Source organism: Perca fluviatilis, chromosome 4, assembly GCF_010015445.1.
Source record: "Perca fluviatilis chromosome 4, GENO_Pfluv_1.0, whole genome shotgun sequence".
NCBI classification, from domain to species: domain Eukaryota; kingdom Metazoa; phylum Chordata; class Actinopteri; order Perciformes; family Percidae; genus Perca; species Perca fluviatilis.
The window spans coordinates 29,270,477-29,297,375 of NC_053115.1; the positions used below are offsets into that span (position 1 = coordinate 29,270,477).

Sequence of the window (26,899 nt, forward strand, 5' to 3'; positions counted from 1 at the left end):
CACGGAATCGCATCAGAATCCGGGTTTCCGTCTCAGGTCTGCACACGGCCGTCCGTTTTGTGGCCTCAGATCGTAAACCGTGAGCTTATAAGGCAGGTGGAGTTGCCAAGTTGTCGTTGAATTGTAGAGGTTTAAATTTCCATTTTTAAGAACTTCTCATCCAGCTCCTAACTCTGTTTGTAAGCTACTGTTTCCAGGTCAAGAATGAGCTTTGAACCTCAGCTTTTAAACCTTTTTTTGGGGCGCTTTGTGTCAGCAAAACAAGTCATTTACTCATCATATTTATTATACAAAACATTTATATATATAGCTGCTTTAAATAAAAATGTAAATCTGACTGTTGCAGCCAGATACTGTTACTGTTAAGATACTGTTGGTTGTGTCTGGAAAACACATTTGGAACAAGATGCCAGTAAAGTCTGATATTCTGTCTGTTAGTTTGAGTCTTTGAGACTTTTTCAAAAATGGCCAAACAGAAAAACTGAAGACCGGAAGAAGATATCAGTTGTTATGAATTCAGATGTGTTTTTCCTGCGGCCACAACAACTATAAGTTGGTCCACTGCTGAGAGTTAAACACCTGACCTCTCTGACTGTGTGTGTGTGTGTGTGTGTGTGTGTGTGTGTGTGTGTGTGTGTGTGTGTGTGTGTGTGTGTGTGTGTGTGTGTGTGTGTGTGTGTGTGAGAGAGAGAGAGAGCAGAGCGCTGGCTGTTGTTACTATAGGTGGGTGTTAGCATCAAGGCTAATGAACCCCACAGGGACTGAATAGGACTGCCTGTGGACATGCTAATGCTCAGTGAATGTAGATGTATCCTGTAGGAGGATGACACACACACACACACACACACACACACACACACACACACACACACACACACACACACACACAGCAGAGTCTCAGACTGTGAGATGAGTCACAAGGGAAGACGGCTCTGTGAAGGTGCTGCTGTGTACCACCAACACCGACCGGCTGAAGAATAAAAATATCCAGTGAGCTTTTTTTTCGTTTTTAAAGATTATTTTTGGGGCTTTTCTGCCTTTAATTTTTGACAGGACAGCTAGGTGAGAAAGGGGAGAGAGAGGGGGAAGACGTGCAGGAAATCGTCACAGGTCAGATTCGAACCCTGGACCTCTGCGTCGAGGCATAAACCTCCCAGTAAATGTGCGCCTGCTCTACCCAATGATCCAACCTGGCCACACTCCAGTGAGCCTTCTGTCCCACGCTGGATGCAGTCTTTAATTTTTGTACTAAAGCTCTGCAGCAGAGTGTGAAATTAACAATGACAGTGTCTGTGTTAAATATCTCCGGTTTAACCTCCACACACTCTACTGTGTTTTAATTTACCACAAACACGTGGCTGAGCATTTTAAAACGTGGAGGACGGTTTCGACATGAAGCTCCATTCAGAGGCACAAATAACCAATCCGCTCGTCTGAACTGGATTTAAAATGTGATGAAAGAGTTCATCGGCTCTACTGTATTTCACAGTCTGACCTGACACAGATGTGAGCAGCAAATAGACAACGTGAACATAAAATGTGCATGTCGCACCAAAACCATTTTTCACTTCCAGAGTTTAGTAGTTTCCTTCAGAGTTCAGCAAAATAAATCCACACTAAAGTACCAACCTCTAATCCAAGAAACATTTTATTCTCCCTCAGCCTCTGGTTCTCAGTTACATAAACTCTGAGTGGAGACATGTTATTAGCTGCTTAGTGTGGTTATGTATAACGATTTATGCCTTTTTTTTCTCTCTTGAGGACAGGAAAACTATTGTGCAATAGACCATCATGTATGTAGTTTTTTTTTTTTCTTTTTTTTTTTTTAACATTACTGCTGGTAGTTTCCGAGGTTTGCAGAAACCATTTACTCTGCTACTTTTCTCTAGTTTGTAATAACTAAAAGATCTTTTATTTGCGCCAATCTGACATAATTCCTATCAAGATATTGTGTTCACCTGTTTTCTGCAAAAACACTGAGCCCAAAATGGCACACGTTCAAGCTAATAATCTAAACTTCTTACTGCTAACTCCTGTTTGAATCTGCAGCTCTTATAAACGGACAGAAATGTTTTTAGTTCATTCAGTCTCTCCTCTTGGTCTTGTTGAAACACCGTTCTCTACCTCCCTTTGGTTCAGCTGGCGATTCTTTGATTCTGGGAGGACGAAGTCGAGGACTAGGAGGGTTAACTGAATAGGATTTTAAGTTTGCTTTGCAGACGACGGCGATCAGAAATGTACCTGAACAGCTCGCAGGTTTAAACGACAGATCCCCAGCGAGACAACAAACAAACAAAAACTAATACGAAAACAAACAAAAAACAAGTCCAAAAAGTCATAGTTTTTCTTCCAGAGCCCCCCGCATCTATCCTCGTGAGACCGTCCTGATCTCGCGAGCTCCAGTTTTCCACTCGCAGATCAGTCTGGCATCTTGAGATGGAGAACATTTGGAGCCGTTCGCCAAACGACCGACCGATCAGCGTTGGCTTTGAGGCGGGTTTAGCTGTGACGCAACGAGAAGCGTCTGTTCGGTCTAAACAACGTGGCCGCTTCCACGGATGAGACGAGCGTAGCTATCGTGCAAGTTTTATCCGAATTAGAAAGTATTCCTTCATTGAAAGAAGAGCAAAAAAAAACGGCACTGGAGCCTTTTCTCGGAGGAAAAGAGGTTTTTGCTCTTCTCCCGACTGGTTTCGGCAAGAGTTTGATCTGATTGGTCGATTACTGATTGGTTGAAAGTTCCCAGATGGATATGCCGAGCAAATGCGAAGCAATCCATCTGGTCGGAGTCAGGTTACCCTGCATCACTATGGCAACGGATGTTTTCTGCAGCTATTATGACACAACAGATATTTAAGTCACCAACCTTGGAAATGTGATATCAGAAAAAAAAAACTGAAACGAAAAGTGAAGTTCCAGGTAAAGCTGGTCTTGGCGGTGTGCTGGGTGTCTCTGTGCGGCGGGCGTACCTGCGTCTGGATGCGGTTCAGCCCTCTGAACCAGAGGATCTGGCCTCTCCTCATCTCCATCTCGGCGTGGTCGATCTCGTCGGCGCCCTCCGTCATCTGCTCCTCGTGGATGTCCTCCTTGGTGGTGCCGTGGCCCGCCTCCTTCAGGAACTTCAGGCGGTGGGTGGGGATGGCCGAGATCAGCTGAGAATGAAAAACATTTAAACATTATTTTGTTAAAGGATCACTCCACCGATTTTACACATCGAGGTCAGTTTACTAGTCAAGATGAAACCTACTCGGCATAAAGCTTGGGCTATCTGTTGGAGTTCTGGCTGATACTGGGGCAGAGCCATCACAGAAAAGAAGAAAATTGAACAACTAAAAGCTTAAAAGGGAAAGGGAAAGTGAAAGACGACTGCCGAAACCGAGTCACGCTCAGTCAGGATTTCAACAGATTGAGACAATTACGGGATTGTAAATGATTCAAAACGGACCCCGAATTGGCCCTCAGGTATGTAATTTCATTCATAAAATAACTTTACAATGCGAGATGTGGTTGTGCGTTGTAGCCGACATTAAATTACGTCCCCTTTCCATTTAGGGCGGGCGTGTTATTCCTTTTAGTCCGTGTTTGTGTTGGCCTACTATTATCTTTTGTCCCCTTGTACTTGGGTTTCTTGAAATGCGCTATATTAATCTAAGTTATTACGGTCATTATTTTTGTTAGTTGCTACAACAATCTCATAATGCTCTGGCCTGTGACACAGTGACAGTGATAACGTTGCCCAGTTTAGCTCACGAGACATCCAAAGGCTAAGTTACCGTATGCAACACTTGAAATGCAACGATGCATCTCTAACTTATTTTTTTATTGTAAATGAAAGTTTTTCTGTTTGAGCAAAACATTCATTGCGACTTTATAACCTCCTGGTTACGCTAACTCAGTATTCTACAGTGGGGCAATACTAGCCTCGTGAGACCGTCCTGATCTCGCGAGCTCCAGTTTTCCACTCGCAGATCAGTCTGGCATCTTGAGATAGAGAAAATTTGGAGCCGTTCGCCATATGACCGACCAATCAGCGTTGGCTTTGAGGCGGGTTTAGCTGTGACGCAACGAGAAGCGACTGTTAGTCTAAACAACGTGGCCGCTTCCACGGATGAGATGAGAGTAGCTACCTCGCAAGTTTTATCCGAATTAGAAAGTATTCCTTCAAGAGAAGGAAGAGCAAAAAAACGGCACTGGAGGCTTTTCTCGGAGGCAAAGATGTTTCTGCTCTTCTCCCGACTGGTTTCGGCAAGAGTTTGATCAAATTGGTCGATTTGGCCCGTCTATCATCAACATAGGTGGTGATAGACAGATGGTTTATCCAATCAGCTAACCAGTATTTTCGCCCCTTGCCAAAAGTTCTCCAACGGAAAGTTCCCAGATGGATATGCCGAGCAAATGCGAACAATCCATCTGGCTGAGTCAGGTTAGGGCAATACAGCACCGTAAAGAAAAGCCCTTTATGACAGTAGGTGTGGTAAAAACACTACCGCTTTAGTCCAAAGGGGCCGCTAGAATCAACACAAACTGACCGTTCCATATAGCCACTTTAAACAATAAACTGAATATATCCGATATATATGACAACCTTGCACAATGTATTTTGTTTATTGTTAATTTCCATTACTATTATTATGTTTACATATCTTATTATTATCATTAATCAAATGGACATGTGATGTAATGGTGTATTGACTTAACTATTATTGTTGGATTAAACGAGAAGAATAGAAGCGAGAGATACACGCAGCCTCCTGCTGCACATCGGCTTTTTACATTTCGGTCACATTCTTATGAAACAAAAGACCTCTAAAATAAACCACAGACTTCAGATCAGACCGTTTCTGTCAGCATCTTTCTGTCTCTATGTAGTCTGTGCCCTCCAAATGAACCCACCAGGCTTCTTGTGACTGAACTTCTTTTTTTTTTTCTATATTGTATGCTTTCTAAGCCTGCGTGTGCATTTGTGTGTGTACACGTTAACCGAATCTTGCATGTGACGGTGTGTTTGTGTGCATCCACAGAGGGACTGACACGCTGGGTTTGTTTTCCCTCGGTGCACGTAAAACAGGAGTCGCGCTGCTTTCATGTGCTGCGCTCATTACCACAGCGATGGTCGTGACGGAAACCCTGCAGCAGCAGCAGCAGCAGAAGTGTGACAGACAGCAGTTTGCTGCCACAGACCTCTTCATCTTCTCCCCCCGTATGTGTTTATTCTCAGAGCTCAAGCTGGTGTTCCACATTCGGCTCTGAAGCCGTTTGTTCAGAGCTAAACACCTGTGGTTCTGGTTCTGGTCTCACCTGTCCCCACAGCAGCTCTCCCACACCGATGAACACGCACCACAGCCACTGGTCGATGGTCAGAGCCGTGCAGGAGAACGGCTTCCCTCCGAACTGAACGATGACGATCTGAGGAGGAAAAGAAACGTACGGGACGTGTTAGCCGAGTAATGGTTCAGTCTTAAAGGTGCACTATGAGCTCCTGCATGGTTTCAGCGCGATTTCATTTTTGTCTCAAATCGTAGGCATCTCTCCTTGATCCGCTAGCTGCCTGCCCCCTGAACACACTGGGAAACGGTCTCGGGAGACAACACAGGGGTCGGAAACGTCAAACAAACACCAGGGGCACAGGCTGTGCACCAAAATACAAGAAACCACTCTAGCCAATCACAGACAAGATGGTTGGGGGAGGGTGTGGGGGTTAGTTAGTCAGTTAGTCATGACAGTTAAGGAAACATGGGGGGAGAGGTGAGCTGGCTGTGTTTTGTTTGGCATTTACTTGGAACGTCAACAGAAGTGACGTCACGCAGGAACTCATAGTGCACCTTTAAAAGGGCTGGTCTTCTATTTATTTTTTTTAAGATTCTTTTTTGGACATTTTAGGCCTTTATTTATTTAGGACAGCTGAAGACATGAAAGGGGAGAGAGGGAGAATGACATGCAGCAAAGGGCCGCAGGGCGGAGTCGAACCCGCGGCCGCGAGTCTCTCTCTCTCTCTCTCTCTCTCTCTCTCTCTCTCTCTCTCTGTAATTAAATACAAAAAGTGTAACATTGTTTGGTTACAATAATAACTTTATTCATATGGTACTATTTTTTAAAGCACATACATATGATGTAAAACCAACAGATGTAAAGTGCAATAAAATATAAGCGATAAGGTTAAAATAATGAGCAATTCATCTCAATAAAAAGATTTAAATGAACAGTTTGCCAGCTATATTGCAGGTAGTTCAAAAGTTGAGGGGCCCTAAGTGCAAAGGCTCCTCTGGTTTTCAGCCTTGACTTGGGAATCATTTAGAGATCTACAAGAGATCCCAGACTGCACCTGGCTCATGTGAAGCTAGATAGTCCGAAATATATTGAGGAGCCAATCTTATACATACATTACTTACACTGTAGGTGATCATTTAAACCTTTACATTTTCTGTATAATGTACAGGCAACCAATGTAGAGATGCTACATGCTAACGCGACATAGCTGTAATCTTGGCCAATGCTGGTTCTCTCGCTGGTTCTCTCTCTCTCTTTTTTTTTTTTTTTTTTTTTTTTTTTTTTTTTTTTTTTTTTTTTTTTTTTTTCTTACCCCCAGGTGAGCTACCCAGGCGCCCCTATTTTTTTTTCTTATTGTAAACGAATCCCATGTGTAGGCCCAAACTAACAATGAATTCATCCGACTTAACAAGTGTCTGTGTGGGTTTCCAAAGTCTGATATATCTTCTTCCTCTGTGCCATAGAGCCTCATTATTATCCCAAAAACTAAAACACAGCCATACTGTTGCACTGGGGGACATGTTCCTTCATTACCTCGAACACACACATTGAATCAAACCCGCATACACCTTCCTGCTGCTCCAAAATACTCACTAGAGCACTCTATGTGGATTAATGCACTGCTCAAAAATACTCCCCACGAAAGAAGCACTATTTCCTTTTGCTGTTGGTTTGATTAAAAACTACAGTGACCAGCGGTTTTAGGTACATAACTGAGTAAAAAAATATCTTTAGTAAAAATGAAACTATGTTTGTGAGCTGTTTTGAAAGCTTTATGTCTTCGGTAGGAACCAAAGAGCTTGAGGCTGAGAGCCACAGACAGAGCATGGAAGTCGGGGGTAATCGAGAGACGAACTAACACGTTGTTAATTTTGATCGTTTAATGGGATTTATCGACACAGATTAGTGTACATGTCAGCCTAGCTTCAGCCCTGTGATTATCAAACTAACTTCCGCCAGGCAATTATGAAGCCATCTTCAGCTGGTAAAACTCCCTGATCCCCTTCTTCCCTCCCTTTATACCAATGATCTAATTTCATCATTTTTTACACTTTAATTCAAATCTATGATCTATCTCACAGTTTGTGAATCCCTGCGTTAGATGATGATGATGATGATGATGATGATGATGATGTATGTCATGATGGTTGCGGTGGTGGTGGAGTTACCTGCAGGACGAAGGTCCCCAGTACTACGCTGCAGAAGATGGGGTTCCTGTAGATGCCCTCGAACACATTCCTCTCTCCGTGGATCTTCCTGGCGTTGATTTCGTTGAAGAGCTGCATCATGACGAACACGTTGAAGACGATGGTGTAGTGCTCCGACGGGGGCGCGTGCAGGGGAGCGTTGCGGCCGCTGTCCATGTCGAAAATCGACTCACCTGAGAAACAAACAAATAATAAATATGAACGTATACTATCATACGGACTTTTCCAGACTGAACAATAATTCCACAACTTAAAGACCTCACAGACCTGAACAAACTGATTTTTTTTTCCACAGAGGTAACCCGTCTGGTTTCTCCAGTTGGATTTTTTTCCCCTTTGCATGCCGTTAGTTGTTAAACTCACCAGCGAAGAGCAGGGTGAAGATGATGACGAGCTGGTACACGGCGTGACCCAGGATGTTCTTCATCATGGTCCTGGAGATGAGAGGCTTGTTGCGGCCGTACGGCCTGCGTAGCAGCAGAGACTCGGTGGGCGGCTCGGTGGCCAGAGCAAGAGACGCCAGAGTGTCCATGATGAGGTTGACCCAGAGCATCTGGACGGCCTTCAGAGGGGAGTCCTGCAGGAGGGGGAGGAGGAGGAGGAGGAGGGTGGTGAGTTCAGGAGTTTAATTTCCGCAAAGCAAACCCAACCATTAACACGCCTGCCTAATGGCACATTTGGAGTAATACAGTTTTGGGATAAATGCAACATTTTTCATTGCCAATTAAATCATTTTTCAACAAACGCCTCTTCACCTCAGTTTTTCAACAGCGGTTTGACCTCATATGCAATTTCGCCGCCTCTAAAATTCACTTCACACTCGGTCTCAACCCGCTTTGAGAGTGTCAGCTCATGACGTTGTGTCTGCAGCCCTCTGACCCCAGCCGGGCCGACAGAGGCATTCAGAGACATGTTTGTACATGTGAGTTGAATGAAGCACAATGTCCAATGGCACATACGAAGCATAGCAGGTCAAGCTCGGCTATTATATCAGCTCATAGCTGACCGTTCCTAAGCCAGCACACCAGCTGATGGCTCAGCTGATTCCCTCTTTTGATTGGATTTCCAAATAGTGCGCTCTATTTAAACTGCTTTTCCCAGCCTACCTTGCTGCATCTCTGCTAGCACTTGCAAACCACATCCACCCCAGCTCTTCCTTTTAAATGCATGTTGTCTGACTTAATCAATGTCGTGTTCGACTTCCAGACAGTACTCAGGACTGAAGTACGAACCTCCATCTCTCCTGCATGTTTTTCAGGACAGAAAATAAAACTATAAACTCTAAATATTTCTATTTACAGGAAATATTCTACTAAAAAGATGCTGAGTTACCTAATGGTGATGGTAAGCTCACTTCTTACTAACTTTTTTTCCTCTCCATTTGTTAAACTTGTAGTCTTCAGCCCCGACCGACGCTGACAATTATGTGCAATAATTACTCAGTAGAATACTGTTCTCTACTACTACTGTAAATATGACTTTTTTTTTCCTTCTTATTTTTGCACTAGCTATGTTACTTTACTCTTATTTACAGTATGTCTTACATTTGACTGTGAGCAACTGTAACTGAACAATTTCCCAGAAGGGATCAATAAAGTATTCTGATTCTGAAGTGACATCACTTGAGGCAAGCTGTTTTGGCTCCAGAGGGAGCTGCAAAGTCTTATAATATAAGACTTTGCAGCTCCCTCTGGAGCCAAAACAGCTTTATACAACTTCTTTTACAAGCACAGTAGTCCTCCCCAACACCTGTAAACATACTTTGATGTGTAAAATTGATAGTTTTCCTTTGAGTAGGTTTTGTGCTTTAAAAATACAGCGATTTACATTAGTTATGTATATTTTTATATACATACTACCATTATAATAACCAATGATATAGTGTTGACTGCTAGACTGATTTAAGTGCATATAAAAGCAGGAAAAAGCATTTACACACATTTTATTGGACCCTACGCTCCAGAGACCTTCCTCTGTACATACAATAAAGACATAAATCAGTTCACCATCTTTTAATGATCTGAGCCAACATGTCAGTGGCCTAACAGAGACCAAGCGACGGATGATCAGTGAAAACACAGCACATAGACCACAGACCTGCTGAGTTCCCGTTATATTGCAGGATTATGATGGCGACGTGTTGCCATGGTTTCAGGCTGTATCTTAGCCTACTTTGTGCTCTCGACTCTGTAGCCCAGTTAGTTATCTGTCCTGCCAGCTGTGAGCCTTTCATTTAATACACAGCCGCTAGTTACTTTTTTTTTTTTTTTTTTTTTATATTGTGCCAGGAGTTCAGTTTTCTGATTAGAGACACATTATGAAACAAAGAAAATGTGACACGGCTGCCTCCTCTCCTCACAGCGCTCAGACAGACACTCTCTCGTTCATGTTTCTGTGGGAATTTGATCAAAAAGAAAATTGCAGAAGAGCAGATGCAGAAAACACAACAGTGAGCCTCAACATTCAATATAACTATCAGGACATGAGCTACAGTTCATGTTTAAACATCAAAAATCCACAGAGAAGGTAGAAATACTGATTCCCCAACAGAATGCAGCGCAGCCGCCACGTTACACAACTCTCATTTGTTCTCAAGCTTTCATTCAAACGTGTGCATCCTGAATCAGGTTGGTTCAGCTGACTGATGGCAGGGACATGGAACATTTAATCCTGGTGATATTACAGCTTGAAGTCTGTGGAGGAAAAGTTAACTTTTATATCTTGTAGGAAGTCAAACTAAGCCCACAACTCATCCTTAAGTTTAAAACCTCAAGAGGCAGTAAGGTCAAATAATGTAGAAAATAAAGATTTCCAGTTGTCAAAGAAGTACATAGTATTTCTTCTCTCTAAATGTTTTCAACCATCATCACAGCAGTGCTTTGAGTTAAATGCTAACATGCTCAAAATGTCAATGCTAACATCCAACCAACCATCCATCCATCCATCCATCCATCCATCCATCATCTTTTCCGCTTAACGTATTTAGGGTCATAAGGGGGGGCCTAATTAGCAGTAAACACAAAGTAGAGCTAAGCTTAATGGCAATGTCATTAGTTTTGCAGGTATTTGGTCACAAAGAAAGGTGTTGCACAAATTGGTATTTTGACCTAATGATGGAAAGGCCGGTGATCACCAACATTTTTTAAATTCAGTCTGAACCAAATATCAGGACAATCCATCAAATAGTACTGCAGTAATGGACCGATCAACATTTCCATCCACAGAGTCATACCACTAATACGGATATAAAACACAGAGGTCCAGAGGTGCCAATACTAAAATGAAACTGAAATTTCATTTTCCATTTATGTGGAGGATTTATGACAAAATATGAAACTTAAAATAATGTAAAAAATGATTCCTTACAAGATGAAAAATGTAATGAAAAAATCCACAGACAAATTATTGTCAGTGTACTCCAAGGCTAAACACTGACATTATGATAATGAAATGTGTGACATGGATTTTTTTATTATTTTTTTTAATTGGTAGATGTGAAACCTAAAACTTGAAAATGAAACCGTAAACTTGACTTTTCAGTTACATTTTGGTCATTATTTGAGTTCAGTTTTAATGAAAAATGGACAGTGGAAATGTCCTTTTTTACGCACAGGATGTTATATCCATGGCTGGATCACACCAATCAGAGTTTGTTCTGGAAAATGATGTGAAAATTAAATAAAAAATTGGATTCAAAAATTTGAATATTGTCATACATTATGTGCACACAAATGGACAATAAAATTGTAATTTGATCGAATGATTTCATGATGATATTGGCAGCCTGGGACCATAAAAACACCAAAGATACCAGCTGTAACAGAGACTGAACTGTCCGTTATAAACACCAACAAATGAGGAATGGACTGGTTTAAACCGGCTGGGTAATGTCAGCTTTACCAGCAGATTCTTATGTTAGCTCAGACCTGTCTGAGCAACCGTGATGACACCATGAGCAGTAATCATCAGTGTGCAGCCTGCGGCCTACCTGTGTGATGCAGGCGCCGGTGAACGCCACGATCACGGCCACCACATTGACGGTCAGCTGGAACTGCAGGAACTTGGAGATGCTGTCGTAGACGTTCCTTCCCCACATGACGGCCTTGACGATGCTGGTGAAGTTGTCGTCAGTCAGGATGATGTCAGACGCTTCCTTTGCCACGTCTGTGCCGGCAATTCCCTGATAAGAAGAAGCAGAGGGGGACGATCAGATCCTGGTTTATGATTTCAGATTGAATGACCAGATAGCAGCTTCTTCCTCTGTGCCATAGAGCTCCATTGTTGTCCAAAAACTATTGAAAACCCATCAGTGTGCCACACTGTTTATTTATTATTTATTCATACACTGTCCTGCTGCCACAACTACTCGCTAGAGCGCCAAATGTGGATTAATCCACCGCTGAAATGAGTCCCCAATAAATGCACTATTTCTTCCTGTTTAAGAAACGTTTGTTAAAAATGACAGTGACCTATGCAAAAGAGCTTTGAATGCAAAAATGTAATGTATGTGAAATATAATTGCTCAATAAAAAGTACAGTGACCAGCTGTTTAAGGAAATTACTGAGCCTTTAAAAGAAAAATGATTTATAAAATTATATATATTTTGAAAACCAGTCAACCTACGCAGTGGTAAAATGAAAACAGGAGAACTGGTGGCGTGTTAACAGTGACCATACAGAAGCTGTGATGTGAGTTGACTCTCTGCAGTCAGGACTCTCACTGACAGACAGAGGTGGATTGCTCTCTGTTTTCCAGCTGAACAGGTGATAATTAAACTGGGACAATTGGGTGTAAAGTGAAAATGTTCCAAATGGGACTCATTAGGACTGAAAGGTGACTGGTTTCAACCCCCAGGCTGCCTCTGTACTGTGTTTAGGGACAGTTAATGTTTGACAGCACAGCAGCTGCTCAACGGCCTGCAGGAGACGCTTTCCTCAGTAAACAAAGGTCACAACAACGCACAGAGGAGGCAGCTGATGTTCAATTTAGCAGCATGGGCTACAACATCAGCTGATCATTTGTGCATTTGTGTAACTCTTTGTGCTCTGATGTCAGCTGGGAGAAACGACACTGTGAGTATTTTCTGATCAGCTGAAACATTCATTGATGAGAAACACTGTGGCAGTGAGCAGAACTGCTTCAGGTTTCAATCAGTGTCTGTTCTCTCAATTGTCTCCATTTCAGCAGTATTTCTCAGGGCTGCTGCTAGTTCATGACTGCATTTAAGCCTTTGAACCAGCAGAGCCCTCACACCCTTTATTTACAAGGTGAATTGCAGTCACTACATGTCTTAGGGAGACATGTCATATTATTATTTTCAACACTACTGTATGCTGGGCATAATTTATGAACAATTTGTATGAGGAGAATACAAATCTTATTGCACAGCAATGAATGAAAAACCAATAGATTTCTGAAATACATCCAAAAGTCTAAAACACAGCAGCATGGCTTGTAAAATTGTTAGTATTGATATATTAAAGTATATGCATATTTTACTAAATAGGATAAAACTCACTGATATTTAAAAGGACTGAGATCAGGGACCAGGGTTTGTTAGCTTTATGTATTTATATATGATTTATAACATGTAACAGATTCATGTGACCAGGATGTAAGACTGATATTATTGTCTGTATATTAGACAGACATAAATCAGAAGTATAAAAGACACAATCAGTCCCTGTGTTGTCCCTCTGTGTGTGAGTGTTGGTCTTTGGAGATTAAGCGCGGTAATGTGACAGTAGAGTGGCACAGTGGCCCCAGTGGCAGCTCAATATTTATTGATATATTTTTCCATTTCACAGCCGAATCCATGACATTAAACTTAAGAGTTATTGTGGATGACGTTTAGAGAAGATTGCCTTTATATATATATATATATATATATATATATATATAAATAAAACATGTAATTAACTCAAAAGTTGTTTTTTTTGGTAATGATGCAGAGCAAACTGGAGCAGCAGATGAGTAAAGCAGTGAGGAGCTGTGGAAAAAAAACAGATGAAAATATAAGGAAGAGGTTACCATGGCAAAGCCAACATCAGCTTTCTTGAGGGCGGGGCCGTCGTTGGTACCGTCTCCTGTCACCGCCACCACCTGTCGGGTTTCGCCCACCGTGCTGTCGATGATACCTGATCAACAACAAAAACAATACTCCATGTCAGTGTAGTGCAGGGTTACCAGGTCCGCGGTTTTCCCGCGGAATTAGGCTACTTTTAAAGTGTTGCGGCGGGTTGAATGTTTTGTCTGCTGATTGGGTAGACCAAACCCCCCCCACCCCCACACACACACACGAACACAAACACACACACACGACATGCCCCCAGCCCATCACCTGCCCCTCTAACAAAAGCAGCAAACGGACTAGCACACAGTTTACAACAAAACAGGTTAGTTTGTGCATCAGTGAATTGGTCTACATGTGCACAGTGATTTATTTATTTATAATAATATACTGTATCTAATTACATAAGGACAATTTAGGACCTAGGTGGATTAACTTTAAGGGCAAACTGCTAATGCTGGTACACTATTTACACTACAGTACACATTTAGGGTGTTACTTTGCAGATATTACAATACATTTGGCAATTATAGTAATGCTGTTGAACTTTAAGAGCAGAATAAGGTATAGTGTAATATGTTTTGGGAGGGGAATATTTTGAGTTCTGGTCTGGGTTTGGTTTTATTGGCCATTGGGCTGGTTTTGATTGGCAATTGGGCTGGTTTTGTCATACAGACTTGGCAACCCTGAGTGACTGAATGAACATTACAGAAAGAAGAACAAATGTATTTAAAAACACAAACATGTCACGATTACTTCAATTAAAGTTCAACCAATAATAGACTTGGCTTAGAACTACACCTATCTCACCTGGTACACAAAGACAAATAAACATGTAAGCAGCAGTAAAACATCCTAAACAATATACAATACATGGTCAAATACTGAACCCACCTTTGACCAGAGTGTGTTTGTCTGTTGGCGAGGAACGAGCCAGAACGCGCAGTTTGGGCCAAACTTTGTCCAGACGCTCTTGTTCCACCTAGGAATAAAGACAAAGCTAAATAGTTTCACCAAATTCTTTTTACACAACAACACTCTGTACCAAATACTGTGAAATTACAATCGCTGCCAGAGTAATGAAAGCATAAAACCTTCATCAATGTAAAGATAGTCTCGCTTTGCCAGACCTTCCTCCACAGTGCTGCAAAGGAGGGTCTGGCTAGTCCACACAGCATTCCGTGATGAGAAAAAAAACCTGCTCTGGTTTATTGGCATGTCTTTAAACCAATCACAATCGTCATGGGCGGCGCTAAGCTCCGCATGGAGCCGCTGCCAAATAGCCTCGGGTAGGAACTTGTTTTGGTGGACCATATGTACGTTCAGAAGTTGTTTTAGTCGTGCGACAGAAAACTCAGATTGGACAGATAGTCTAGCTAGCTGTCTGGATTTACCCTGCAGAGATCTGAGGAGCAGTTAACCATAGTCCTCAGAAATCCACCCGAGTTTCCAACAACACAAAGAAAGCGGAAGGTAACGATCATCGGAGAAAAGACATGCATTCGGCAGAATTTCCTACGGCACCGGAGCAATCCCGGAAGTGGAACTTCGTGGATATAGACTAATTTAAAAGATAACCCTCCACTTTACTTGTACTATGGAGAATATTTTTACTTTTGGACACAAAACAATAATTCATTAATAGTAGAGGCAAGGTAGTCTGGGCTTCATTTAAAGACTCCACAACCAGGCTGGACGATGGGACCTCAAATCAAAATCACAATTCATTGAACATTCTCCCTCGATTACAATTAATGAATGTTTTTTTTTTTAATTAGTTTTTTTGTGTTTTTGCCCTGATAGTTCACTGACAAGGTTTGTAATTCAAGTATGCTCAACAATTGAAGTAGGGCAGGATTAAAAAAAAAAAAAAAAAAAACGAATTAACCGACATGGGAAACTCTGTTAGAGGTTCTGAATTTGATTACTTGATTAATGAGCTACCAATCAAACCAGGATTAAAACACCAGAGAATACTGGCACTGGACCGAGAGTGAGAAAAAAGAAATCTTCTGCAGCAGCTAAACGAAAGCTAGACCGATGCATCAGCCGATATTAGCTTATTGCAGATATATCGTATCGTGTATACACTGACCGATAAGCAACAAGAAATTCAAGGCTTAGTTGATGTGAAATCTGTGGAGTCATTTTGTGGACAAAAATTCATGTAGCTTCAGGTAAAAATGTAAACACATCCTCGTTGGCTGCGGTAAACTTCCGTATAACATTTCTACAATGGTCTCACCTCTCCCTGGTCGTTTCTGATCTGCTGGTTGAACTCTTTGCCCTCCATACACAGGAAGTCCTCACCGGGCAGCAGGATGCCACACTTTGTTGCGATGGCGCGGGCGGTGTTGATGTTGTCTCCGGTAACCATACGTACAGTGATGCCTGCACGCTGGCACTTGGTAATAGCCTCAGGTACCTGGAAGAGTGTCAGACAGAAAGAAACGTCATGAAGCCTGAAAGATGAACACAGGTCAGAGAAACCCGCCAGCTTCTCTTTCTGATCTGTACATCGCTTTAAAAAGGCAATTTAAAAGGAAAGCTCACTCATCTTTAAACCAAGTGAGACTGTCTGATGGCGAGTCTTTTAGTTGGGTTTATTTTTCTTAAGTATGGTGTGATAAAAAGGATCACATCTTCAGGCGCCAACATGTGGGACCAGACTCATCCTGCAACAGCAGCAGGTTCTACACTGTACAGTTGCTGTTCTTCGTCACATCCTAACTGAGACCTCATTCATCTCAGATAATAGACGGTGAATAAAAAGAGACACGGAGACAGGCATCTGTGAGGAGTCCATGGTGACATAATGGTCAGAGGACAATCAGAAAGCTGTTGGCTACTTACTTTGCTCAATGGGTGGCTCAACCAGTTGGACGGAGACCAACAGGAGTTCTGTGTTTGCTTACAAATACAAACAGACGTCATATCTTTGATTCACGCACAGGGAGCCTTGACCTGAGTGAAGGAGTGGAGGGGTTGGGCTGTCATTATGATCAACATTTTCCAGAAAGTGATAAGGTTAAAGAATCAGGAAACTAGGGCTGGTTCTATCGTTAAAGATTTTTCGATACCGGTACCGATACCACTACCGTGACTTTGATACCGGTTCCTAAACTATACTTTTATCGATACCAACTTTATAAAACAAAATGAAATTACACATTACGACACATATCTTTTAATGTATTTTTCAGCTCCTACTACGCGAGCCCCGTCTCTGTGACTAATGTAAAGTTTTTCCTGCCTGCCTCAGGGATGTGTAACGTTAGACAGCCAAACACCAGCATTATTAGATGTTGGTAGAAGCATGCTGCATGTTGACTGGCTCACTGACGCTAATGAGATTTACTCCTTAGGTACTGAAATTGGGTATAAATGACGAGGCATTTTTCGATACTTCAGAGGCAATTCGGTCTGTGCCTAAAAAGTATTGAATTCGGTATCCAGCCCTACTGGAAACATACTTGAGTTCAGTCAAAAACACTTAAAGGACAACACACAGAGATACTCTGTATACAAAGAGTTTGGAGGGTGTTTTTTTAATCACATTACCAAAAGCAAAAAAACAAGAGCAAAAGTGTTGGATGAAACTGTGTGTTCCACAGCCAAAAGGTATTATATCATTAGCGAACTACATTGCACATTGAAGACCCCACAAGGTTCTTGTTTTAAAACAAGTCAGCTGGAGACTCAGTAACTCACAGAACAAAAGTTAATTAGACTACCACTGGCTAAAAAGGAGAAACTGCTTTCGTTTACTTCTGTCTAAAATCGAGGACCAACTGTTTAAAAAAAAATGTTTTTTTTTTGTAAATCTGCAACTGATATCATCGTAAACTGATCATATGTGTTGTGCTAGAATGGAAAGCTGCCAGGCGTGGCAACAGTAACTAAGGGGGGTGGGGCTTCAGGACGGGTCATTTGACACACCTGGGACACACAGAGTGCACCTTACGGACAAAAGAAGCAATCCAGGCTGATCCGGGCTGCTTTACAGTTGCTGTGTGTCATCGCTGAAAATTGAACAGTGGTGTATCCTGAATATAATGATAATCCATGACCATTAATTGCAAGGGGTCTGATAGTGGAAGTAGTCCCTTCTACAGTTACTAGTATATTTGTGCAGACTACACACGGTCAGGTCACAGCTACATACAGGTTTCTTAACAACACGTATGCAGCTGTGACATGTATTTCTTTTCTTCTTAGAATGTGAATATGAATTTTATGCCTTAAAGTGGAAAAATGTAATGAGTTTTGTGTCCTTCAGATCACATGATGTGCAAAGATAAACGCTGAGCTGTGGACTGACTCCGACTGCTCTCCACTTATTTCCGTTCCGACACGGATGCTTTCTGAGCTTCATTACAGGCTTCATTTAACACTTCAGAGTATCTGCACACCTGACCACGACTCACCTTAGTGGTTCGGTTTGGAAAAAACTGCTCGTTTATCTCAACTCTGTCATGGACTATTGAATGTTTACACCTCCACATTTTTTCTTCTTCTAGCACCAACACTTTAATATAATTATGAGCAGCCTGTCGGATCAGTTCAGTTACACTCCTGGGCTCCATCTTCTCTCTGTTCTCTTCTGTTCTTTCAGGAAGAAACTGAACTTCAGTGCCCCTGCTTCATGCCCACAAAGAATGCAGGACATTTCAAACTAAGCCAAAGTCATTTTGTATCAGTGAAAACAGCTGCAGACTACAAACACTGATTATTAAGTACCAACCTTAAAAATCCTTTGAATTACACTGTGGCTTTTGGGAGAGCCCTATTTTTCAGGGGTGGGAGGGTACTGTGCACATGCACGCACAAACATGAATGTGCCCCCCCATGTGTAAAATTATGCAACAAAGACAACAAAGAAACAGAAAAATTATTCACCGGTGTAACAGTTTTTTTTTTTTTTCTTTTTAAATGCTCTCCATCGAGAAACGATTAAAATGCCAACGCACAGTGGACGGGCGATGTTTGCATTACTTTGTTTAACAGACAAGACCAAGCCTGTATCCCATGGCAATTATGAACATGCCCACATCCTCAAATGTTTGTCTTACTGAAAACATAGCAAGATAACTTCGCCAACCCAAACTTCCAAGCTTCTCTAAACACAACACCCAATGCTCGCTGCACAGTAAAACATTCCGGAGGGAACGTCGCAATGCAAATACACAAATCATACGGTGTTGGTAAGACACCAGTTTTCAGAAATTGTTATGCCAGATAAACACACACGTTGACAAGTGCTTTACTAGTAGTCTATTATTTATTTAAGGAACCTAAATATTCAGGAAAATATAAATGTATACAGAAAGGAACCAGAGGCACCAAAAGTTAGGATTTTTCAGAGCTCTCCCTAAATTTCTCAAATGAGGCTTTCGTGGCGCTCTTTCAGAGAAGCCGAGCTCCACAAAGCTTCCCTGTATTTTGAACCATGTTTTTTTACTTACCGTAGTGGTCTGAATAGAAGACGACCCCCCCCCCCTTTTTTCAAGACTCATTTTTGTAAAAAATACTTAAAGCCAAATATTATTTTGGTAAAAACAACAGCCTACCTTGTTTTCATTTAATTTGAAATACCGGTAATTCTAATAAACACGTTGAATAAAACAAGGTGGGCTGTTTAAAATAAAACTATATTTTCAATATCTTTTTAGATGAAAGTGTCCCATTTAAATTAACGGTAAATATTTCCAAGGCCTTCAGCTGAATGACTGCTCTGGTAATGGGCATCACATCGTTACGTTTTTTTCTGTCACGTAATCACACACTCTCCTGTTTGCATTTTTAGACGGTGTATCATCTCCATGACAACACCTCGTTGTACTTCCGTTCTACTTCCCGACCTCCAGGCTTTTTGTAGCTGGATATATCATTTGTTTCGTCCACGTATGAATGTGGTAAACGTCAGTGATATTGAGATGCTCGCTAGTTACATTTCTAGTGAGGAATCGGCGAAAACACGTTTCATTTCTCTGAGTCACGGCTTTGTTCTAACGCCGCTGGGCGCTCCTTCTCTTCAGTCACTCCCTATCTCTCTCCACCATGTAACGTTACCGTGCTTGGGGCGCTCGTTAAGGCTCAGTCTAAAACTTTTTCGACCAGCCGTTTGCAACATTAAAATAAAATAGATTATGGATCATTTTATGTCTATAGTTTATAGCTGACTGCTCTGTTGGCTATTGAAACAGACAGACTGAATGACAGATCAGTTTTGATTATCAGTTTTACCAATAAAAGTACCCTATTTGGACATGCAGTTTTTCTTAAATCTAGCATCTGGCTGCTCGGCACTCTTCTAAGTTTGAACCAAGCGGCAGCCTACGCTGCTAAAAATAAAGCCAACAAGGAAGTGCCAAAAACTGCCATTCATCGAGTGGCCACTTAAGGCTTAAAACTTTTTTTTATAACTCTAAAAATATAGACTATCACTTTGAGTGACAGGTGGGCTGCCGCCTCAGGAGGCGAGCATAGACCGTAGACTTCATTGAGCCATACTTTGCTCCAACCAGGTTTCACCTCTTTGCCCATTTTTGGATTTGGCGATGGCAGGTACTGCCAAGACAGTGGACGGAGCCACCGGGATCCGCCCACTTTGAGCTTTAACTTGGCTCTTGAATCAGTGACGTCCAGGAGACTACAGCCACAGTCTAGGGTTGGAAGTTTGAACCATATATAATGAATCATGACATTCCAACAACAAACGTTGTTGAACGATCACACGGTTAACAGTGAACGACCTGAACATAACCTAGCATCAGGTGTTAATTACAGAAAGTGTTATCAGGTGGATATCTGTGTCTGGGCTGAGTTTAATTTGCACAGTACCTCAGGTCTGACGGGGTCCTCGATGCCGACCACCACGATGCAGGTGAGGTCATTCAAGATGTCGTTCTCGTTGTCCCAGTTTGGCTCTCCGGCCTCGGCGGGAAAGTCCCTGTAAGCCACGCAGATGGTCCTCAGCCCGTCGCACGCCATCGGCTCAATCACCTTACGCACCATCTCGTCACGGTCCTTCGGCTTGAAGATGCGAGGCTGACCCTGGGCGTCCAAGATATAGGAGCATCTGGGGAAGGAGAGGAGAGAGAGACAGAGGAGGGGGGAGGAGATCAGTAGGTAGGGTAAGAAATGCCATCCTATCATCCATCCATCCATCCACCCACCCACCCACCGAACCATCCATCCGGCCGTCCAACCAATCTATCCATCCATCCATCTGTCAAAACAAACTATCCATCCATCCATCCATCCATCCATCCAAAACCCACCCACCCACCCACCCATCCATCCATCCATCAGTCCATCCATCCATCCATCCGTCCAACCAACCAACCAACCTATCCATCCATCCATCCATCCAAACATACTATCCAGCCACCCACCCATCCATCCACTCTTTCCACCCATCCATCCATCCATCCATCCTCAGGTTATTTGATCTCTTTTCTTACTTTCTCAGGACTATCTCTGACGCTCCTTTGCTGTACATGCGGAAACCTCCATCAGCGTTCTTCAGCACCGTGCTCATGGACTTGCGGGAGGAGTTGAAGGTGTAAACCTTGTAGAGTTTCTCTTCGGGGATCTCATCTCTGATTGGCTGGTAGTCCCTCTTCAGCTCCAGCACCAGGCCCAGCAGAGCACACTCGGTCTTGTTGCCCACGTGGCGGGGAAGGCCACCTTCTTTTTCCGGAGACTGAGGAGGGACAAAAGGTTTGGATGTGATATGATATTAAGAGTTTAAAATTGGTTTTGTGTCATCGCGGGCACCAAGACTCCTTCTGCGTGTAGAGTTGTTGTTTGATTTTAATGACATGTTAGTTCACTTGCACAAGCATTAAGTCAGAAGAGAACAGAAGCTAACCCGAAGTTCTGACAGACGGTTTGATTTTTAGATCCTGTTTCAATCAACTAAAATAACCAAATTTGCCGAGCTTTGGGGCTCTTTGGGTTCCTTTTCATGCCATTTCTCTTCCTGATGAAGAACCGTTGTAGGCAGCAGATTATATCAGCTACAGCTATTTTACATATTTTGACTGTTTACTAAACCTGCAACATAGCAACTAGTCGAGCTTTCTTCAAGTAAACATCTTCTGTTTTCTTTAGAAAAACGAACATTTTGATGTCAGGTGCGCTGCAGCAAATCACAGCTCTGTTGATTGTAGCTAACGTGTTCAAGGGCGTTTTTAGACTGGGTTTAAAGAGAAGGTTTAGATCAGGTCTAGGTTCATGTTTGTCCTAGGTGTTGTGGTTGGATGCAGCTGTGACGGTGAAGCTCTCACCAGGATCTTGGTGGTGTACGCCGAGTTGATAGAAATGCTGTTGACCATAACTTCCAGAGTCTCTGGTTTGATGGCGTCGGGTTCAGGGACCGTTCTGTAGTGCGTGTCGCCGACGTACGCCTGCACCACCGTCATGCGGTTCATGGTCAGCGTGCCCGTCTTGTCCGAGCAGATGGCCGTGGCGTTGCCCATGGTCTCACAGGCGTCCAGATGACGCACCAGGTTGTTGTCCTTCATCATTTTCTAAAAAAATAGAGAACGAGGTCAGAGGCTGAGGTCTGCATTTAAACACAGTTTGGAAAACTACATGACTTGGCCTTAAAGTGGATGAAATAAGTGTTGTTATGAAATCCTAAAAACGGAAATGATTCTGTGAAGAGTTCAAAATGCAATCATCTTACATTTCTCCATAATCCTGCTTACCTTGACGGAGTAGGCTAGAGAGATGGTGACGGCGAGCGGCAGCCCCTCGGGAACGGCCACCACCAGCACCGTCACGCCGATGATGAAGAACTTGACAAAGTACTGGATGTAGATGGGGGTGCACTCGGCCAACCAGGTCCGACCCTGGACCGCGAAGGTGTCGATCACAAAGTAGAGGATGAGGATGACGACAGTCAGAGCCGACATGATCAGACCTGGTTAGAACGGGCAGAGTTTAGACACAAGCGCACGTCCTAACCACGACGAGTCCGTTTTTATATGTAGAGGCTACTGGTTTCCAGTGTGAAATATAAATTATACATCCCAAAATTGGGTTTTAGTCATAGTAGCTTTTGTTGTGGTAACGCTTTCAAAACACCGCATGGGATAATCCATTGTCCAATAACTCCCATAACACAAAGCCAGTACAAATGTATTTTGGGTATTAAAAAAGTTTGCGGACATATACCATGTAATCACAATTGGTTTGATTTAACCCTTGTGTTGTCCCTCTGTCAACCTTGAAAAAAAAAAAAAAAAACACTTGTTTTTTCGACATTTTTGATGCCTTTTTTTCAGTTTGTTTTTGCTTTTTCCAACGTTTTAAATTGTTAAATTTTTCGTCTACACATTTTCAGCACTTATTTCTACATCCCATATTTTCTGACATAAAACAAAAATTGAAAACGGGTCAAATTGACCCGAAGTCAACACAAGGGTTAAACCTTTGCTGCAGATCATTCCCTTTGCTCTCTTTCTCTCTCTCCATGTTCTCTGTCTGTCTCTACTATCAATTGTCAAATAAAGGCAAAATAAGCAAAAATAAATGTTGAAAAGTTTGAAAAAAGTTGCTGACTTTCATGTTCGTGAATGCGTTCATTCTTTAATTACTTGATTGTTTGATGAATGCAACATTTGAATATATCAGGCTTGTAAAACACACTGAAATCACAGGTGGTGATTGTGGTTAAACCATAGCCCAAAAAAAAGTATTATTGGTTTATGTTTGAGCAAGGCGGTGAGGTTGATTTTTTTGGATGCAAAACAAAAAAGGTATTAAGAGGAAGGGTCGGCAAATAATACCATTTAAAAAAAAAAAAAGTTATTTTCCTGTAATATTCGACTAATAAATATTTGCCTGTGTGTCGGACAACACCTAAGTGGAAAATCAGAAATAGGTTTGTCCAGGTGAAACAGAGAAATCCATTGCTTGTGTTCTTCTGCTTCACCTCGCCATTTCCTGTCAAAGTGTTTTGGTCCAAATTGTATTTCGGTGGTTTATAACTGAAGCCCTCCAGGCCGTCCTAAAAGCCCCTCAGTGTATTAAGGTCAATTGAAATGACACAGAAAATACCTTCAATTCCGGGATGAATCATGTTCCTGATAAAAACGTCCTTCCAATAAAACTGAGTGCATTCTGACCCTCTTCCTCCCAGTCCCTTCACTGCCTGAACACTTTGTGTGCTATTAAAAGGAACAGTCTGACATTTCTGGAAATCCACTTGTTCTTTGTCTTCTCCAGAGTCAGAGAAGAAGATGGGTACTGTACAGAGACAAGCTGGGTTCAAAAGTGTTTAGCAAGTGTGGTAAATAAAACACTACCACTACCAGGGGCCGCTAGAATCAACACAAACTGAAAGTTACATATAGCCACTTTATGCATGCTAAGGCACTGCTAAACATCAGTGTGTGTGTGTGTGTGTGTGTGTGTGTGTGTGTGTGTGTGTGTGTGTGTGTGTGTGTGTGTGTGTGTGTGTGTCTCACCAGCCTTCCCGATCTGTACAGCCAGTTTGGTAAGTTTGCCCTGCAGCACCGACTTCTCCTTCTTGGTCACGTTAACCTTCTTCACCGGTTTGGCCTCCTCCTTTTCCTCCGACTCGGTGGCCTCCTCGCTCTTCAGCGGCTGGATCTCCAGGGCAATGCCGTCCTGGGTTTTGGCTGGGAGGGGGAGGGGGAGGTGGGGTAAAGTGGAGGTTGGGAGGTAAAAGGAGTAGGAGGAGAGCGGGACCGGGGTTGAGAGTAAAGGGAGATGAGGAGGAGGAGCAGGTTTAGGAGAGGTCAGGAAATAGGTTTGTGATGAAGCAGAGGTGAAGATAAAGGAGGATGAGGAGGGAGGATATGGGACAGAGTGTTGAAAGATGGATGGTTGTATTTTTAAGAATGGAGATGGAAGAGAGGAAAGTTTTCAGCGTGGTCAGGATTGGGAACAGAGGATGAGGGAGGGAAGGAAGGCAGGACGGGTTAACAAAAGGTGAATGGATTAAATCAATAAATAATAATAAATTGGAAAACAAAAAAGGGGGGGGGGGTTTTTTTTTTTTTTTTTTTTTTGTGGAAAAAAAAAAAAAGGGAGGAGGGGGGGGGTTTTTTTTTTTTTTTTGGGATGAAGGTTAGAAAAGAGAGTTTTTTTGAAAGAAAAAAAAAGCAAAGTACGGATCAGTCGGAAGGGAAAGCTGAAAACGACTGGACGAGTATTTCTCAGAGATCAGAGAACTTTAACATCTTTATTAACATGGTGACCCTTTTGGCTGAATGCTGAGAGTAGCATCTCATCCATTTACGATCACAGAAGACTCATGAAAAAGGTCCAGGTAGCTTTCAGAGAGACGAGTTGGGAGCAGCAGATCATAATGAAGAGCAGCAGACAGAACAGAGAACAGCAGATACAACAGAGGATTTAATCAGGGGCTGTCAATCTCACACACACACACACACACACACACACACACACACACACACACACACACACACACACACACACACACACACACACACACACACACACACACACACACACACACACACACACACACACACACACACACAGAGAGTTTGTTTCACATCAGAGCTCAGAGTTATGAACGAGGCTGAGTTATAAAGTCTGGTATGGTGTCTGGTTTCTCATCCTGCTCGGCGGCTTTGCTCCTCATTTGCATAAACAAACTGTGTATTTGCAATTCACTTCATCAGCTGGGATGCTGTTTGGACTGTAGTACTGTAACGTGGAGCTCTTTGATGTGTTTGATCTCTGCTGCAGAGCTTACACTGAATTGGGCTGCACTCCCTCCATCCACTGCCGCTTGTCATATTTCCATAGCAAAGGAATGTGAGCTGGTGATGTACGTAAACTGAACAGATCTACTCTGATCTGACACGCTGAGTTGTGATGTGCCGTGTGTCCTCACGAACAACTGAGCTGACAACACTGACTGAAACGGAGATGGTTTATTAACAGCCAATCCTGGAAATGTTCTGATCCATCAGCTACCTGTACTGTCCAATATTAAACCCTGGTGGAGAGCCACTGCTGGTAACAATGTCAACATCACTTCTGGAACTAACAATACCAACAGATCATGGACATAAAGCAGCTTTAGATTCCTGGATGACCGCTAAGAAGTTTCTAAATGACCAGAAGACATTCAGGTTAGCTGGAGATTGGAGATTATCTTCGTATTTTCCTGTTTATATTGACGAAGACTGTTGGGTCATTGACTGTTAAGATCAGATAGAGATATAGAGATATAGAGATATAGATAGATAGATAGAGATATAGATAGATAGAGATATAGATAGATAGATAGATAGATAGATAGATAGATAGATAGATAGATATAAAAATATATAAAATTCTTTATTTTTTTTTTAACAGCTGTCTGCTGGAGAAAGTCACTGGAAGCAGCCAAAAGCAAATAATTAGAATCTGGACTGTTTGGGAAACCAATATTGTCCTCTTTTGTACCCTTTCTTTTTTTTTTTTGAGTTTTCAGCAAATTGAAATATATTAAAACTAACTGACTGATTGGACCTCATGCAAAAACGACTCGTAAAAACAGAAACAGACAAGGGAATGTGTTGCATTAAAGGAGTTATCCTGTCATATGATTCACGTGTCCATAAATCGACAGATAGAAACAGGTTGTTCTGAAGTGATTAAAGAGAACTTGTTGCATCCAATGATTCAAGCCTGTTGTATGATGCATGCACAGACAGACCGAGTGATAGATGTGGAAGAAGCTCATTGTGTTGTATTGTGAGTGTGAAGGTGGGAACGCTGTGAGGCTTACCGGGGGAAAGCTCCGAGGCGGATGTTTTATGGTATTAACATGATATATTTTATGTGTAGATGTGTTTTCCGGGTAAGTGAATATGCTTTTATTCTTCTATCAATGTGGTAAGGCGTTGCGGCCAATGTACTCTGATTTTGTCATTTTTAATTTTGTTGTGCTCATTTACATACATTGGGTTAGCAGAATATTAGAAACACATCCTTATATATTGCAATCAATTACAACACCACCACCAATTATGACCTCAATGCTAAAACATATGATTTAATTAACACCTTTACGACAGGCAGAACACTAATCGTTAAATGGATGATACTTCTAATAGATTCACACATTCCAATCTATTCCTGCGTAGGACAGGGTTACCTTCAACTAACCTTCTGTGTAGTACACTACATACAAGTATGAAATACATTTGAAAACCTGAATGCTGAAATATCCAACCTATCAATAGGTACTGTAAAAGTAGAGTTTATTGCAGAGCAGTTTTATTAGACTGCATTAAAGCTAATTAGGTGGCCACTGAGCGTATGCCAGTGGTGGTTATGAGACTGACGTAATAAAGC

At 42.2% G+C, this 26,899-nt stretch overlaps 1 protein-coding gene across 6 annotated transcripts in view; it reads right to left on the reverse strand.

The window, feature by feature from the left end:
• LOC120558148 (plasma membrane calcium-transporting ATPase 1-like) overlaps positions 1-26,899 on the reverse strand; it is a 106,527-nt gene that overhangs the window by 6,168 nt on the left and 73,460 nt on the right. For all 6 annotated transcript variants that reach the window (XM_039799065.1, XM_039799062.1, XM_039799068.1 and 3 more), the window contains 13 exons: positions 24,028-24,201; positions 22,264-22,478; positions 21,841-22,083; positions 21,013-21,254; positions 20,390-20,627; positions 15,792-15,971; positions 14,441-14,528; positions 13,507-13,613; positions 11,464-11,655; positions 7,839-8,052; positions 7,437-7,648; positions 5,299-5,406; positions 2,970-3,152 (listed from right to left, as the gene is read on the reverse strand). In XM_039799065.1, the coding sequence (XP_039654999.1) occupies positions 2,970-3,152; positions 5,299-5,406; positions 7,437-7,648; positions 7,839-8,052; positions 11,464-11,655; positions 13,507-13,613; positions 14,441-14,528; positions 15,792-15,971; positions 20,390-20,627; positions 21,013-21,254; positions 21,841-22,083; positions 22,264-22,478; positions 24,028-24,201 (2,396 nt within the window). The remainder of the gene's footprint in view (positions 1-2,969; positions 3,153-5,298; positions 5,407-7,436; positions 7,649-7,838; positions 8,053-11,463; positions 11,656-13,506; positions 13,614-14,440; positions 14,529-15,791; positions 15,972-20,389; positions 20,628-21,012; positions 21,255-21,840; positions 22,084-22,263; positions 22,479-24,027; positions 24,202-26,899) is intronic.